Here is an 18,194-nt window from a genome sequence, read left to right as displayed (position 1 = left end):
GTGAAAAGCAGAGGAAACATTTTGGGCACTTTTGCTTAGTCCACACTGCCTGCACACTCACTGTGTAGCCCGGGCTAAGGTTGAGCTGCTGATCCTCTTAATTGACCTTTTGAGTGCTGGAGTTGCTAGGAAATTATTTTCTTTTAGCCTCGTTGCCAGGAATAAATGTTTCGTTCAGCTCAAATGCTCTGCTTTGGTTTGTTTTCTTTTACATTTCTTGGATGCCATGTGAATCTTTAAGTTATTTTCCACATTACAAGATCTTATTTGGGGTCGGCTTGTAGCAAGATAGAATGCTTATGTCATGGTGAACTCACTTTGATTTGACTTAGGCCTTCGTTTTTCTTAGATTTTAAAAAAGCTGGCCATTTCTGGAGCTAGGGAGGGCTCAGTGGGTAAAAGCACTGGGTTGAGCAGGGGCAGAAGGATCAGAGGTTTCTAGCTGCACACCTCGCTGCAAGTTCAGTGAGAGACTTGGTTTCAAAGGAATAAGGCAGAGTAATGGCTTGATACTGACATTCTCCAGCTTCCATGTGTCCATGTGTGCTTCTGTACACACACCGTACCCACGTCTGTACACACAAAGTGCCACTCCTTCTAAATTAGCACCATTTAATATAGTAGGCATGTTTCACCTACTCTCTCTCTCCTCTGTGTGCATGTGCGCGCGCGCACACACACACACACCTAGAGCCTTTTGCATTCTAGGCAAGCGTTCTACCACTCAGCCCAACACTATTTGTATGATGACATTGTCTTCAAGATTCATGTTAAAACAGTTGGTTTCAGACAATGTCTCATTTTGTTGCCCACCCTAGCCTCTAAATTCTTCACTTAGTAGTCTGTGGACTCTTCACTTAGTAAGCTACAGAAACTTTGACAAGCCTTCTATCAATTGGTTTACCATAGTTTTCTGTGGGTCGGGCTTCTTTCTTGAAGCTGCAGAGTGGTAGAGTCTATGGTCCCCAAGGGAGACAGAGCGACCAAGCCTGGCTCCCATCTTAGTTATGTGTTTCTACCCAATCTGGCTTTTATTCGGGTGCTATTCTCCTACAGCATCTTTCCTCCTAGGGCACAGCCGACCCTCTCCTTAGCCTGTTCATCTTTCTGATGCTCCTGGCGCTTTTACTTTGCTCATGCTGTAGTAACACGTAAGCATTCAATAAAGTGTGCGAGTCAAAACAAAACAAAACAACACTAAGGCACTTCGCAGAGTGTTTTTAATCCTTATTGGTGTGAAGATCCCAGTACTGATGTCTACAATCTGTCACATTCTAAAAATGATCAGGTGTGCTGAAGCTCTGCAGTACATGGGCTAGAGGCGGGTGCATGCTTGTGACAAACGCTTCGGCAGGACAGCAGCCACTTATCTGTTCGCTCTACTCGGCCCAGTGTTCCTGGGCTCGCGATGGAACCTGGACTCGCGCAGCTGCTCTTCTGCGCCTCATTGGCGGAGTAGAGAGGCGTGGCGCGCAGCGCCGACCAATTGGAGGTGGTCTGCGATGGCACGTGTGCGGGGCTGGCCTGGGAGCTGATGGACCAGGGCTGGTGCTGCAAGGACTCTGGAGGAGCAGCCCCCAGGAGCTGCAGAACCGAGCTGCAGGGCCGCTCTCTTTCTCTTTTGGGTGTTTGCCATCGCCATGTGGGGCGCGCTGAGGTCAGCTCTGCGACCGTGCTGTCGGGCTGCTGTACCCCCGCAGCGTGCCTATCACGGGGACTCAGTGGCCCGACTGGGCACCCAGCCTGACTCGGCCTCCTCCACCTACCAGGTAGGTTGAGCGAGCGTCCTGGAGGCCTGTTCGCCTTCCTGCCCCGGAGTCATCGGAGGCCAGAGGGTGGGCATGCTTGGATCTCTGCTGTTCTTTCCTTTGCAGCTTCAGGCGTCATTCTGGGACTCAGTAGGGTCCTGTGAAGTTTGCAGAAGGAAGTCGTTCCAGTGAGATTTTAGTTCACTTTTAGGACTGGTACTGGCATTTTGTGTCACTCAAATCAGTGGTTCTCAAAACCCCACAAAGCATTGTCGCTTGGACAACTTACAAATGCCCGAGACCGGTTTGGCAACTTTGTAATCACGAAGTTGTGGTCCTCGTGTTTGCATGGCTGGGTATATTCTTTAGCGGTCTTGTGGCAGCCACCTTTAGGAACTACCATAGCACGATAGTTTACACTCTTCCGCTTAATAGTTATATTAACAATACACAGCTCACAATGTCTTTACATAGCTTTTCTTGGGACTGAGTGGCTTCCCCTGGCCAAAGAAGCAACTCATAATTTGTGAAGTATCAAAGCTGGAACATTTAAATCTGTTTCATGGCCTCTACAGATAACGTCTGAATTATTCATAGAACCAGCAGTTATTTGCCAGGGAAGAAGTTAACTTAGTTAAGCACTAAGTTGTTTGTGCGGTATTTTAAGTATTTGGCCTGGATGTGTAGGAATGAAAGTCATTTGGGGCTGGGAAACGTTAACTAGAAATCAGATAGCTGTGCGGCTGTGTGGTAAGAGGTGTCCTAGCCCTGAAGGGCTGAAGGCACCTAGAGCACACAGAGCAGAAGCAGGTGGATCTTTGTGAGGTTCGGTCCACCTTGATCAACAAAGCCAGTTCCTGGACAGCCAAAGTTACAAAATAACTTCTCAAAAAAACTACCACCACCACTACAACAAAATACAACTACTATATACTAATTGTACAAAGTAATAAATACACTTCACTATATGTACATACATGACTCTCTTATCTCCTCTCCACTCTTTTGCTGTCTCCTTTTCTCTTTCCAAGTAGTCCTTATACTTTCATGTCCCTAAATTGTACATCTAACCTAGATTCTGCATGTGAGAGAAAATGTGGTATTTGTTTCCCTGCCTCCCTACTGTGATGATCTCTAGTTCCAACCATTTCCTTGAACATAGCTATTTTATTATTTTTAGGACTATCTTGTTTAGTTTTGACAGTTTCATACAGAAATACAGTGTATCTTTTTGTCTGTTTTGAGGCAGGGATTTTTATTTTCCTGAGTAGCCCTGGCTGTCCTGGCTTTGTAGATCAGCTCTGTAGACCAAGCTGAGCATGGTCATCACCTGCCTCTGCTTCTGTGGTTTAAGGCGTGTGCTACCACGCCCAGCTGGTGTATCTCGATGTTATCTGTTCCCAGTTCCCCTTCCCAGTCTCCCTAGACACTTCCCAATGTGTCCCTCCCTCCCACCTACCTTCCCATATCCTTCTAATACCTTTTAATACCACCTTAAAAACTAGCTGAGTCCTATTGTTGCTAATTGCTACAATGTTGACTGATCGTTGGCTTGGTCTTGTGCGGGTCTTGTTTAGGTAGCCACAACTGCAGTGAATTCATGAGCACAATAGCTATGTCACATCCAGAGGACAGCTCTCCTCCCCAGCCTTTGGCTCTTCCAGTATTTCCACTCCCTCTTACATGATGTTCCCTAAGCGTGCGTGTGTGTGTGTGTGTGTGTGTGTGTGTGTGTGTGTGTGTGTGGTGTAACTATCTCATTTTAAGACTGAGCACCTCACAGTTGCTTATCCTCGGCACTTAGATAGTTATCAATCTCTCCATTAGCTGCTATCCACTCCATAGAGAAGCTTCGCGGACAGAGGTTTAGAGCAGCACTAATATACATGTATAAACATACATTTTCAGATAGTTTGACAGGTCCATTCATCAGAACATTCTCCCCTAGAGCCCTTGACCTCCCAAGCCAAGGGCTTTGATCGGGCTTACAGTACCAGGCATGAATTCCAGTTTGTGGACTAGACCTCAAACTCCAACCTGAACATGGTGGTTGTCACCTAACAGCCATTGCACCACTGCACCAGTGGGCATAGCTTACCTAGGAGGTTGGTATTGCAACATGCAGGGCCCAGCACTGAGTAAGACCATTGATTTCTTAAGTGACCTGCACAACACTTCTGGTACCATGAAAACTAGCCACTGTGTCAGCTCCAACTGGATTTTTCTAGATCATGCAAGCAAAGTATTAAATATAGATACATTAAACTTAGGCTATTAAAGTGTAAACTAGGCATGGTTGTACATACAGTTCTAGCAGTCGGGCAGTTGAGATGGGAGTACCTGTTGAGTAGGAGTTTGAGGTCAGACAAGGCAACATAATGAGACTTTGTTTCAAAATTAAGTGCCAAGGTTAGAGAGATGGCTCAGTGGTTAAAGGCACTTGCCACTGAGCCTGTTGATCTGAGTTTCATATCTGGGACTCAGATGGTGGGAGGAGACTGGGTCAGAGTTTGGTGGGAGTTAGGAATTGATGTTGGAGTGGAAGGAGAGAAATGAGTCATGCAGGATATTGGAGTTTCTCACTCCAAAAAGTATAGTGAGGTAAACGGTAGAGCTCTTGATATAGACTGAGACTGAGTTTGGTAGTTGGGAGAGATGGTATGTCATGTTGGGTTTGTTTGAATCGTCTGTTATGATGCGCTTGGTGGCAAACATCAGTCAGTCACAGCAGCAGATACTGACTTCTTTCTCCCCTCATCTGTTGGTGACTTTGGGTCAGCTATTATGGGTTATCAAAGGGCAAAATGATGGCAGTTTAGTCTAAATATCTTAATTGACTTTATTTACTTGTGACTCTTGAAGAAGAGACCATTTCTTTTTTTTTTTTTTTTTTTTTTTTTTTTTTGGCTACCTTTACATAGACTATTTTTTCTTCTTTTTTTTCCCCCCAGGACAGGGTTTCTCTGTGTAGTCCTGGCTGTCCTGGAACTCACTTTGTAGACCAGGCTGGCCTCAAACTCAGAAATTCGCCTGCCTCTGCCTCCCAAGTGCACCACCACCGCCCGGCTTTTCTTCTTTTTTACTTTTAATGCTTGTGTGTGTGTCCTTAGATATAAAACAAGTCATAGACAGTGTACATTGAGATACTTTAGCATTTTATTTTTATTTTATATGTACGAGTGTTTGCACATTTATATGCACTGTGTGTATATGCTTGGTGTCTGTGGACACCAGAAGAGGGCTTTAGAGTCTCTGGAACTGGAATTATAGTTGTGAGCCTCTGTGTGGCTTCCAAGGATTGAATCAGTGTCCTCTGAGAGAGCAGCAAGTGCTCTTGACTACTGAGTCATCTCACTCCTTCCTTACTTTAAAAAAGAGTTGTTGTTGTTTTTTTAATGTAGACTCTCATAATATGACCAAACTCGGTTCCTTTCTCCCACCTCAGCCACCTGAGTTCCAAGGTTCCAGACCTATGGCCTCACTCCCAGCTCTGAGTCATATATTTACATTTGTATTTATTTTGTTGTGTAGCTCATTTTTGTGAGAGGCAGGATCTCGATGTACTGCTCCCCAGACTGAGTCTGAACTCGGAGGCTCAAGCAATCCTCCTGCCTCAGTTCCTCCTGTGAGCTGGAACTACTGGCATCCCCCATCACACCTTGTATAACAATGCATTTTGAATTGCTACAAATTCAACTCATCTGCATAAAGCAACTCTAATGCTTTCCTTCTTCCTATTAAAATTTGTTTTACTTTTAATCGTGTGTGTGTGAGTGTGTGTGTGTGTGTGTGAGTGTGTGTGTGTGAGTGTGTGTGTGTGTGAGTGTGTGTGTGTGTGTGTGAGTGTGTGTGTGTGAGTGTGTGTGTGTGAGTGTGTGTGTGTGAGTGTGAGTGTGTGTGTGTGTGTGTGTGTGAGTGTGTGTGAGTGTGAGTGTGTGTGTGTGTGTGTGTGTGTGTGTGTGTGTGTGTGTGAGTGTGTGTGTGTGTGTGTATGTGTGTGTTGCTGGATGTCCTGGAACTGGAGTTACAGACTGTTGTGATCCAGCATCTGGTATTGGGAATTGGACCTGGACCCTCTGGAAGAGCAACCTATGCTCTTAACTGTTGAGCCAGCCCCCCAGCCTTGCCCTCATTTCTGAAGAACTATGTTCCTGAGTATAGAATTCTCTGAAAGATTTATTAGACCTTCCTTCCAATTCTTCCCATGTGCCTACCTCCAACTCCCTCTCAACTGTATGACTTCTTTTAAAATTGTTGTCTCTCTCTCTCTCTCTCTCTCTCTCTCTCACACACACACACACACACACACACACACACACACACACACACACACACAGCCTGCCAAGTCCATTTAGTGTTGGTGTTGTTGTATGTGTTGGGCTGACTACTTAGGATCGGAGAGATCCTCTCCGGGTTTGTCTCTAGAGAAGGCTGATTCTCCCTGTCTTTGTGCCATTAATTGTCTATGGCTCTTCACGTGTGGGATTTTGCCTGTCTGTGTTGGCATGTCGGCTGCTGTTGGCATTGTGTAGATCTTGTTTAGGGGACTATATTGTTGCGATTTCATGGGCACAGCCTCTCTTTTTTTTGGTGCAGTGTCTTTGCAGCACATGTCCTGATCCTCTGACCCTTACACTCTTCCCACCCACCCTGCCAGCTTGTCTTTTTGTAACGTTTATCTCTGTAGTTGGTACATACTGTCTGTACATTCCTAATTCTCTTCACTTTTGTCTTCCTGATTTTCTTTGGCTCTTGAGACATTTTACGGATAGTTCTTTTCAAGTGTTTGTCTGTTAAGTTGTCTGATGGTTGTATTTCCTCAGGCACACTTTCTGCCCCATTATTTCCTGTGTGGGCTGCCTTCTGGTTCCTTTGGGCTCTTTGTGGGTTTTGGTGTTGACAATTGCACATTTGGAAGCATAGCTATCCGCTTCCATCTCTTTGTACTTTTCCCTGACTCCCTAGTCTTTGGTCTGCTTTGTGTTTTGGAATGATTCCCTCAGGTCTCTTCTCAGTATGCATCTTACCTGGTGTTGTATGTGGCTTTCCAGCCCCTCTGCATGCGCAGCCTTCCTCGAATGTCTTCATATCCCAAAGAATTCTCCCTGGCACTTTCAGTCTTGGTCTCCTTCTCCTCCCAGCCCTTTACCTTTCTTCTTCCCACTCCCCCCTCCTCAATCCCAGGGGTGACTTTCTACCTTTGATATGCAGCCTAGTCTCCCCTTGTCGCTTTCTTGAAGAGTTCCTGGCTTCATTCATGTAGCCTAAGACATTATAAATAAAGTCTTTTTTTTAACATAACTACTTCATTTTAATCTATCTATCTATCTATCTATCTAATTTTTATTTTATGTCTGTAACACCTGCATGCCTGGTATCAGAGGAGGCCAGAAGAGGGCATTGAATTCCCTGGAACTGGAATTACAGGCCATTGTGGTCTATGGTGTGGGTACCGGCAATTGAACTCAGATCTTCTGGAAGAGCAGCCTGTGCTCTTAGCTCCTGAGCCACCTCTCCAGCTCAGAAGGTCTGCTTTTCCTCCAGTTTGGGGTCAGGAAGTGAGAGCTGAGAGGATGCTCCACACTGTGCTATATGTGGGTCAGGATAAGAGTGAGCAGAGGCTTCCTATTGACTGAGTGGCCTTTTCTTGATTCTGTGTCTTTCAGGCCTACTGTTCTCCTTCCTCAGACCTGTGTGCTGGGATTATAGACATTCTGCCATTGTGCCCTGCACCCCCTACTGTCCTGTTGACATCAGGTTCAAACTGCTAATTTATTTTAAATTATTATATTATTATTATTATTATTATTATTATTATTATTATTGGTGTGTGTGTGACAGAGAGAGAGAGAGAGAGAGAGAGAGAGAGAGAGAGAGAGAGGTGTGTGCAGGTCAGAGGATGGCTTGGCTTGTGGAGTTAGTTCTCTCCATCTACCTTTAGCTGGGTTCCTGGGAGGGAACTCAGGCCACCAAGCTTACATAGCAGGCACCTTTACCCATTGGGCCCTACCACCAGGCCTGAACTGCTGTTTTTGATGGCGGTTGTTAAACAGATAGAAGTTAGAGTGATCCCTAAGGTTTATTTGTTAAGCCCTAGTCTAGTGGCTTGTGTGTGTGTGTGTGTGTGTGTGTGTGTGTGCCAGTTACTAATAGAGCAGGGAAGTCGCTGGGGGGTGGAGGCAAAACTGGAGCCTGGTGTGCCATATGTGCTTATGCTGGCACAGCATACTGCCACGGGGAGCACTGGAGGGAAGATGCTAAAATATTAGTGACCGCCCTGACAGTGGCGGGAAGAGGCAGTGCAGCATGACTATTGGGACAGTGTCTGAGATATTTTTTGCCCTCAAGAACCATTGGCTCCACTTCTGCCAGAGCCCTGTGCACCACTGCCAGTGCCACGACCATGCGGATCACAGCAGTGGTCCCTGAGAACTCGCAACACTTTCAGGTACTCCATACTAATAAGAAGAGGCTGGAAACCCCAGCCTTTGGCCTTCGCCACCACTTCTTTTGGGCATGCATCCTAGTACTATGGAGGAAAGCATGCTTTGGCCTCACCGAGAATGACACAGAACCTATGATTGTTGCTTTGAGCATTCCCACCAGCCTAAGACTCCAGAGTGGTGCTGGCACAGAGGACATAAAGGATAGACCGGTTTGCACAGGCTCCGACCAGTGGTCAGACAACAAAGTCTGAATGACTGCAGCAGCTGAAGGAGGGTCAGGCCTGGAGAGAGCTGAGCTCCTCCAGGGGTCTTCCTGTTTGAGGGCAGCACACAAAGCCCACTGGCCGCTGGTTTGACTGGACATGACTAAGAAGAAATAAGCCTTCAGGCCCTCCCTGTTCATAAATAGAATGTCTACCTCAGAAAAACCTAGTCGTTCCTTCTCTCCTCAAGGTTGCCTATGTATTCAACAGGTAACATGTTTCAGGTGATCCCAGACCTCAAGGCCAAATGAACAAATATTTGCTTTGGCTCCTAGATCTGGGGGTTTGTGTCGTACTCCAGGAGCCAGGGTGAAGGGGCATTGGCTACAGGGGGGATTCTGTGTGTCCTGCTCGTATGGAGGGTGGGAGGGCATGGGACAGTCTGGAACATTCGATCCCTTTAAAGCCTCTGCTTGGAAATGACATGGTGACTTTGCACACATCCCCTGATGGTTTCAAAGACCATCTGGTGCTGTTAGTTACTATAACAAGTAACATGGGGAAGAAAATGTTGATTTTTTTGGCTCAGTTTCTGGGGGATGGCCTGGTGGCATTAGCTTGGCAGCTGGTCACGTGGGATCTGCTGTCAGGAAGCAGAGGTAGTGTCGGCTGCTTGGTTCTCTGTCTTCCTTTTATTTAGTCCAGGGGCTGCTTGTAAGTGGTGAAGGCCACGTTTCCAGCAGTCTTCTACCCTCTGTGAGCCTCCTTGAGAAACTCCCACACGTGCCCCTAGCCCCAAAGGCATCTATAACCTACCACAGAGATATCTGCACATCCGTCCGTGTCCATTGCTGTTCTAGTCACAGTGCAAGGAAATGGAATCAGCCTAGGTCTCCATCAGATGATGAGTGGAAAATGCAAATATGGTTCTCGTTCACCATGGAGCTTTATCCAGCTATAAGCAAAAATGAAATTATGAGATTTGTAGGAAGTTGGATTGAACTGGAAAATACTGTATTAAGTAAGAAGACTCGGCTCTGAAGACAGTTTATTTCTCTCATTTATTCAGCCCCTAGTTTCTGTTTTTACATATGTGCATTAATGTGGACTGAGTATGTGTAGATACAGGAACCCAAACTAGAAAGGGACCCATGGGGGTGGGAGGATTCTTTAAGGTGAGGCAGTAGATAGAGCACATATGATAAGAGAGGGGGCGGAAAGGAGGGAGAGGTGGGAGAGAAGGTCAGTCCAAATGACGTATATAAAAGCCAGAAGGAGAGATTTTCCTCAGTGGCATAGCCTTGGCAAAGTGCCCATGCTCAGTCAGCAAATCCTTAACCTGTGCGACTATAAAAACTCTGATGAGGCCCCGTGGGCTACAAAATAACAAGCAATAAGGCCCTGGACTATTTGAGGTCAGAGGGCTAGGTAGGGAAGAGGAAGGGCATCCATTAGTGGGAGCAGGGGAGAGACCAGCAAGTGGATAAGATGGGAGGGAACAGGTTCAAAATACATTGTGTATGTGTATGGAAACATATTGTGTGTGTGTATGAAATACATTGTGTATGTGTGTGAAATACATTGTTTACATATATGAAATACATTGTGTATGTGTGTGAAATACATTGTGTACATATATGAAATACATTGTGTATGTGTATGTAATACATTGTGTATGTGTATGCAATACATTGTGTATGTTTATAAAAATGCAACAAAACCCCTTAGTATGTGCACTTAATATTTGGGGGCCAGCAAGCTAGCTCAGTGAGTAAAGGCACTTGCTGTCTTGCTGTACAAGCCTGAGACTTACATTTGAGCCCCAGAACTCACATAAAGATGGAAGGGAGAACTGAGTCTGGCTCCATATGTCTGCCATGCCCTACTCCGAGTAATAAGAAATAAAAAATATATATATATTTGCTAACACAAAATAAATAAATAGAAATCTTAAGCTGTGTATGGTGGTGAGCACTTCTAACCCCACCACTTAGGAAAGTTGGGGCAAGAGGATCCGGATCCCTGACTTGCATCGACTACATGATGGGTTCAGGACAGTCTGGAATCTCTAAGATCCTGCCTCCCAACAGCAAAAGGCTGGAAGATGCTCAGTGAGTAAGAGCACTTGCTGGCCTTGCAGAGGACCCAGATCTAGTTTCCAGTACCAACGTGGTGGTTCACAGCCAGCCAGAACTCCAGTTCTAGGAGGTCTGACACCTGCTGACCTCCGAGGGCACCAGGCATTCATATGATGTGTGTGCAAACATGCATCTTACACAAAATAAACAAACAGATAAACCTAAAATAAATGAATGTAGCAACAAAACGATAACAAATGTCTGATCTCTTGGGACCTCGGCTTGTAAGCAGCAACTCTGCTACAAACACTCCCCACAAAGGGAGACAATAGTAGCCCAACAAGGGTAAGAGATGGTGTACAAAGATTGCGTAATTCTTCTGTGCCACAGCCTCCGTCTGCTCTCTGCCCCGTTTTCCTCACACAGAGCAGCTGTGTGTTCTTCCTGGATTCATGTCTTCTACCACCACCACAGGGTGCTTTGAAGATCCTGGCAAAGAAAGGTTTTTCATCATTTTTTAAATGTAGGTTGTTTTGATTTTTTTCCCCCCTCAGGCAAGCTTTCACAATGTAGCCCAGGCTGGCCTTGCTTACCTCAGCGTCCCATACTGGCCACACGCCACTCTGTTTGACCCTTTTCCCTATTTCTCAGCGAGAGACTGGCTTAACTAGGGTAAAGACCGCGAGCCTTGGTTCTCAACTTTCCTAACGCTGAGACCTTTTAATACAAGTTCCTCATGTTCTGGTGAACGTCAACCATAAAACTATTTTCATTGCTATTTCATAACTGTAGTTTTGCTACTGTTGTGAATTGTAACATAAATGTCTATGTTTTCCAATGGTCTTCGGTGATCCCTGTGAAAAGATCAATCAATCCCCAAAGGGGTGGTGACCCCCAGGTTGAGAGCCACTGGTCTGGAGGCTAGCTAGCTCTGGTTTGGACGGACTCTGCTCTAGATTGGGCACCAAGTTGCTGCAGAGATCGTACCTTGAGTCTGGGATACTGTGGCAGAGGGCACTTGGTTTCCCTGTATCTGTGCAAGCTGTTCTCATCCGCTCTGCACTTTTTTGTCTGTGGAGAGAGAGAGAGGGGGGGGGGGGAGAGAACAGGAATTAGTCACAGTACAGGTATATGTTGTGTGTGTAGAGTGGGGTGGTCAGCTCAATTTCTATTTGATGGGGCAAAGCCCCACTAACCCCAAAGGTACATGAGAATCTATCTCACTGGCTTCCAGATGTCTACAGGAAGAAGAGCAAGTGGAAGGACCGGTAAGGATACTTTAGTGGAAAGATCAACAAAGCAGGGCATTTGCGATGATGGTAGCAAGAGATTAAAGAAACACATTGACTGGGGCCACTGTGTGAAATTCTACTGAAACTGACAAAACTGTAGAACCAAGTCTGACAGCTGGGAAAGCCACAGTAATGGGATATTTGGTGACATTCACAGAGGAGTGTGTGGTGATGGTTCTTCTCTTTGGGTCTGGCCTGTGGAAATTACCTGTGAATGACCAGGTCTAGGATTTCCTGCAAAGTAACTGAGAATGCCAAGGTGTAATGCTCGCCTGTAATTCCAGCAGTCTGGAAGCAGAGGCAGGGGGATCATGAGGCTAGCCTGGGCTGAGGAGCAAGATAATGTTTCCAAACTTTCTTTAAAAAGGAAGGGAATAGTGCCAGGCGTGGTGGTGCACGCCTTTAATCCCAGCACTCGGGAGACAGAGGCAGGCAGATTTCTGAGTTCGAGGCCAGCCTGGTCTACAGAGTGAGTTCCAGGACAGCCGGGGCTATACGGAGGAACTCTGTCTCGGAAAACAAACAAGCAAACAAAAAAAGCAAAAACCAAACAAACAAAAATCCCCAAACCAAAAACAACAACAACAAAAAAAAAAAAAACAGTAAAAAAAAAAAAAAAAGGAAGGGGATATATTGTTTTGTAAATTCTTTATAATGCTGTCTGGTGACTTCATTTTGGAGTGTAGTTATCGATGTTAAAGATGAGCTGTTTGGTCTCCCGGAAGCCAGTACAGAGATTGCTACTTGTGGTAGTTTTTCCTCAGGTTAAATCAACTACAGAATTTGAAACCAAAAATACAAATTAAACAAGAAGGAAGCAGCTTTGGCAGTGTTCTAGTCTTTTCTGTTGTATCTAAGGACCTCCATCAAAGGTAGCGGCAGTCGGACAAGGTATAGGGGTGCCGAAACCGCCCTTGAGACCCTGACTGTGCGATCTGCGCAGATGCACATCTTCTTTTGCTCCTGTGGTACCGTTGACTACGTGGGACTAGACAGGAGTAAGTGAGTCCCATCATTTCCCGCGGCCCCATGATGCTCCTGCAGTTTTACCACCCGTAGTCTTCTGCAGCCCAAAACCATTGAGTCAAAGATTCCAAGAAGAAGCAACTCCCAAGCCTAAGCAACTGTATGTGCAAAGGTAGTCAAGTTGACAACCAAGAAGTGCCTTCACAGCCCCTCCACCCCTACGCATACAGGGAGCCCCAGTTAGACTGGGTGGGTTATCTAGAAATAAAAAGAGGACAGTAAGTTGGGAGACAGACATGTGCAGGTTCTGGGAGAAGTAGATGGAGGTGGGATGAACATGATCAAAGTACATTATATAATATATGATAATATAATTTATGATATCCTCATATATAATATATGATATTCTCAGAGAATAAATGAAATGCTAAATTTAAAAAGTTTAAAAATTTATTTATTTTCCACTTTATTGCTCTGATTGTCTTAACGTCCGTTTGCAGGGGCACATTACCCTACAAATTGCCTGTAGTCTTAGGTATCTGTGGGATGGCTCTGGACGTAGCCTCTGAGGGCGAGGGGCCACTGCTGTGGATGCTTACTAGAGAAATAATGTTATACATATGGTGGTGGCTGGAAAAAACCTTTTTTTCCTTTGTCTTTATTAAGTTTAATATATATTTATTTTTATTTACTCGTGTTCTGTATGTTTGGTGTGTGTGTGTGTGTGTGTGTGTGCGTGCACACGTGCGCCATGGCAAGTGTATGGCAGAGGACAATCTTGTGGAGCCGACTCTTTCTTCTCTCCTCTATGTAGTACTGGAGATTGAATTTGGGTTGTCAGCGAGTACTTTACCCTCTGAGCCATCTCGCCGGCCCAGCTCTTCAGTTGCAAACAGAGAATTCTTCTCTGGTGTGCGTGCACCTTACCAAGATACTCAGTGTGTGGGTTTTATCAGCAGTGATGTTCCTTTTGTTGAACATGGAGACGAATTCAACCTTAAACTTGGAAACACCCAAGGTCCATCTTTTCCAGCAGTGGATGTTTTCAGAGTGTCTTTTAACACTGACCGAAGTTAAGAAGGCACAAGGGTTGACAGTTTGAGTGAAGCTTCCAGACTTTCTAGAGCTTCTTTAAACTCTGAGTGGGTGGACTGCAGAGAGTGCTCTTGATGTTGGCAGAGAGGGAAAGTGGGCTATCAGCCACTGGGTTATTGAAGAAGGCTTGCCACCTGCCTCAGTGACAGCCTTTTACCACTTATAGGAAGCCGCCTTCTCATCAGTTAACTTTTGAAATTGATACAGAAATCACTATTCATAGGGTACCATGTTTCAATCCCTGTACCTATTACAAAATGTTCTGTCAGAGTAGCTTATCTCTAGCATTTATATTGTTTCAGTTTGCTTGTTTGGGACAAAGTGTTACTATGTAGCACTGGCTGTCTTCGGCTCTAGAATGCTGGGATTATAGGCATGCACCATCATATATCCATCCTAATATTTATAATTTCTTTGTGGTGAAAGATATTAAATTCCATATTCTAGCACTTTTTGAAATATGCAATACAGTGTTTTTAATCTGTCATCACTCCACTGTGCTACAGAACTCGGAACTATTTCTCTCATCTAATTATAAATGGCTGTTGACATACCTTTCACCGTTCCTCTCTCCTCTTGAGAAAGAAACCTTAGGATTAAGGGTTTTTTGTTGTTGTTGTTGTTTTTTTTGTTTTTTTTTTTTAATATTTAAGCATGAATTAGGTGGTTTTAACCCTTTGGTGAGCATAAAATAATAAGAATGGTCCACAGATTACAGAAAGGTGCTTCAGTGTATAAAGGTACTTACCATCAAAGTGATAAACTGACAATGGAAAGAGAGTGAGGGGGAGAGAAAGAGGGAATAAATAAATGAAACAAATGAAAATAACTAAAGCATACAACTTAGGTACACAACTAAAGCAAAGTATGTGTGTACCTCTCTGCAGTGAAATCAACTCTTTCCACCTATCGGCACGTTGAGGAGTGAACTGTCCCACTGTCGGCTTCCCCGGGGACTGAGGTCGGGCTGCTGCATCTGTGCCTGAACTGCACCGTGGAGGGGGCAGCCTGAACTTATGATGAGATCTTTGAGGAGAGAAGTGAGTTTCAGTGACAGATAAGGAGCTTGCCTTTGGCTTTGGCTGCACCTCCTGCAGCCCCTGTCTGCCACTGTCTGGTTTATGCACACCAGGCTTTTCCTGCCTCTGTGCCAGGGCTCTCTCAGATGACAAAGCCGTCCAGGACAGTTCTGGACAGTTGCAGACACAGCCCTTGTTTTTAGATGGTTCCTCAAAGCTTCTGAAAGGCAGGTGTGTGTGACATCACACATTTCAGGTCACACAGCTCTCCTGCCACCTCCTGGCCACTGGCGGAACAGACACGCTCTGGATCTCCATTCAGGCAGCAGCTCCACCTTGCCTCCAGGGTTTAATAATGGCAGAGCTTCTGGTAGGAGTCCAGTGGGGTGGCAGTGTTCCAGACAGCTTCCTGAGCTAAGTTCCCAGCAGGCTCTTAGGCTGCAGAGGGACACCCAGAAGATATCTAAGCTGTGCAAGCATATCGTTTTGCTCTTATCGTTACTTTTTTTTTTTTTTTTTTTGACATGGACTCTCATATACTCAGGTTGGCTTCAAACTGACTGTGTAGTTGAGAATGACTTTTTTTTTTTTTTTGGTTTTTCAAGACAGGGATTCTATGTGTAGCCCTGGCTGTCCTGGAACTCACTCTGTAGACCAGGCTGGCCTTGAACTCAGAGATCCGCCTGCCTTTGCCTCCCAAGTGCTGGGATTAAAGGTGTGCGCCACCACGCCCGGCTGAGGATGACCTTAAACTGTATATTCTCCTGTTTAATCTGCCTCTGCCCAGTTTCTCCTTCCTCTCACCCACTCATCCCTCCCTCCCCAGGGATAAGTTGATTAGTTTAAGCATCCTTATCAACAGTGGAATGTCCTGCATTGGTTAGAATCTCAGGGTAGTGACTGATGATCGTTTGGGACAACATAGATGGTTAAGAAGACAGCCAGGCAACCTCTGATCCTTTAAAAAGTGTGTTGTCAAAACAGAGGCTGTGGTGGTACACACCCATAATTCTTACAGTTGGTTGGTAGGTAGATGCCTCAGGGTCCAAAATTCAAGGTAATTCTCAAGTTACATAATGAGTTTAGGCTAGCCTGGGCTAAGTGAGATGCTTCTCTCCCCACCCAAACAATAACAGCTACAACAACAAAACACCCTCCCTGGTGGCACATGCCTTTAATCACTGCACTTGTTAGACAGGCAGGTTGATCTCTGAGTTCCAGGCTAGCCTGTTGTACATAGCAAGTTCCAGGCTAGCCAGGGATACACTAAGAAGCATTGTTTCAAAAACAAAAACAAAAAAAAATTGTGTGTGTGTGTGTGTGTGTGTGTGTGTGTGTGTGTATGATGGTGGGAGCAAGCATATATCAGTTAAATGTAGTAGGTATCTAAATGAGAAAGGAGTGGCCAGGATAAGCACTATAATGAAAGAAACATGGTTAAGACTTAGAAACAGGGCTCAGCCTTGAAGAAGTGGGTCAGAGGGGCTGGTGCTCCTAAAAGAAAGCTGAACACATGGGCAGGAGTTAATCTTTCTACAGGATGGAGTGTGCCAATTTGGAGTGGGCATGTAGGTGGGAGTGATAATGGCCTTGAGTGGAGGTCACACAGAGATGGCATAGGTTACTATTTTTCTTTCCCTTTTTGCAGCATGAGGTTGCACCCAGGGCTTCCCCTGTGGTAGGCTTCATCTCTGGCCACACTCTCAGCCTTTGATTTTTTTTTTTAATATTTACACACTATTTTTATGTGTATGTGTTTGTGCCTGAATACATTTATGTGCTCTGTGCTCCTAGGAGCCCACTGAGACCATAAGTGGGAGTCCGGAGTTACAGGTTGTTGTGAGCTGCCCCGTGGGTGCTGAGAACTGAACACATAGGCGCTCTAAACAGCTGACCGTCTTTCCTGTCCCCTCAATGTGTTTACTGACTCTTAACTTTGGTTAAAGGATAATGACGTATAGCGTGCACCTCCCTCTGTGCTTCTGTTTCAGGAGAACTATGAGCAGATGAAAGCTTTAGTGAGTCAACTTCATGAGCGAGCCCAGTATGTGAGACTAGGTAAGTGCTGCCTGCCTGCCTGCCTGTCTGTCTGTCTGTCTGTCTGTCTGTCAGCTTGATATGATGAACCCCAGGCTGGCCTTGAACCCATGATCCTCTTTGCCTCACTCTCCCAAACACTGTGAAACTCGCAGCTACAAAGTAAGATTCTCAGTATCTTACAGTTACCTACTTTAGAAGGAGCAATGTGAATGTTAGCCCTCGTTAAAAATACTCTCCCCAATATCCTCACAGGTAGGCTCTGTTTCATCCATAACCTGTGCTCTGAGAATATTGTTGCCATCTTAGATATTACTATGTCTGGAAGACAGCTTTTATCTGTTGAAGTAATTAGAGAAGTAAAAATAGAAAGAAATGTCATCTGCATTTGTTTCTTTACGGAGTTTATTCAGGAAAGATAACAGAGAGGCCCCCTACCGTTGCCTACTGTGTTAGAGAAGGAAGAACAGAATGTTGACCCAGGAAAAGGTTTTGAGAGATGTTGCCAATGTTCTGTTACTAAGCACTTTGGTTAAATTGTTTATTTTTGAAATTGAGCGTCTTCTGGTTTTTTTTTGAAACAGAGTTTCTCTGTGTAGCCGGGGCTGTCCTGGGACTCACCTGGCTGGCCTCAAACTCGGAGATCCTCTTGTCTCTGCCTTCTGTCGTCACTGCCTGGTGTGACTGGGTGCCTAGACTGGACTTCTCTCTGCAAAGTCAGTGATGACCTTGGGCCCCTGAGTCCCTTGCTCTCACCTCCCAGGTGCTGAGATTATAGCCGTGCACAGACACCTGGCTTACATGTTACTGGGAACGGGGTCAGCACTCTGCTAACAGCTGCACTCTTCAGATCATTTTATTCTTCTAATAAACTTTCACTTTGTAGTTTTATACTTAAGCTTAGGAATGAGTGTGAATTATAAGTAACTTAAACACACATTTGCATTTTCTTTTAAATTAATGGTTATACAGAGCTAGTAAAAGGGAACTGAAAGTAGAAGCAAATGCAATAGAGGGCTTTATGCGATACTGCTTTGCCATCTGACTATGGCAGGATAGTCTAAACGAGTGAAGTCTTTTTCAGAAAGAAACACAACCCTCTGGGGCCAAGGACAGCTACAAATGTAACCCATGACAAAATCATAAACTTACTTTAAAAATGAGGGTGTTTTTTTGATAACACAATTTCCATATTCTTTTTTTTTTTTTTTTTTTTTTTTTCCGAGACAGGTTTTCTCTGTGTAGTACTGGCTGTCCTGGAACTCACTTTGTAGACCAGGCTGGCCTTGAACTCAGAAATCCGCCTGCCT

At 45.1% G+C, this 18,194-nt stretch overlaps 1 protein-coding gene across 1 annotated transcript in view; it reads left to right on the top strand.

Annotated features, from left to right (window-relative positions):
• Positions 1-1,515: 1,515 nt before the first annotated feature.
• Mccc2 (methylcrotonoyl-Coenzyme A carboxylase 2 (beta)) overlaps positions 1,516-18,194 on the top strand; it is a 67,108-nt gene continuing 50,429 nt past the window's right edge. Inside the window, exons 1-2 of the mRNA NM_030026.2 lie at positions 1,516-1,769; positions 16,839-16,905. Coding sequence (NP_084302.1) covers positions 1,641-1,769; positions 16,839-16,905 — 196 coding nt within the window. The 5' untranslated portion in view covers positions 1,516-1,640. The remainder of the gene's footprint in view (positions 1,770-16,838; positions 16,906-18,194) is intronic.

The sequence above is a fragment of the Mus musculus genome, chromosome 13 (genome assembly GCF_000001635.26).
Source record: "Mus musculus strain C57BL/6J chromosome 13, GRCm38.p6 C57BL/6J".
NCBI classification, from domain to species: Eukaryota; Metazoa; Chordata; class Mammalia; order Rodentia; family Muridae; genus Mus; species Mus musculus.
This window is presented reverse-complemented; position numbering and strand designations above follow the sequence as displayed.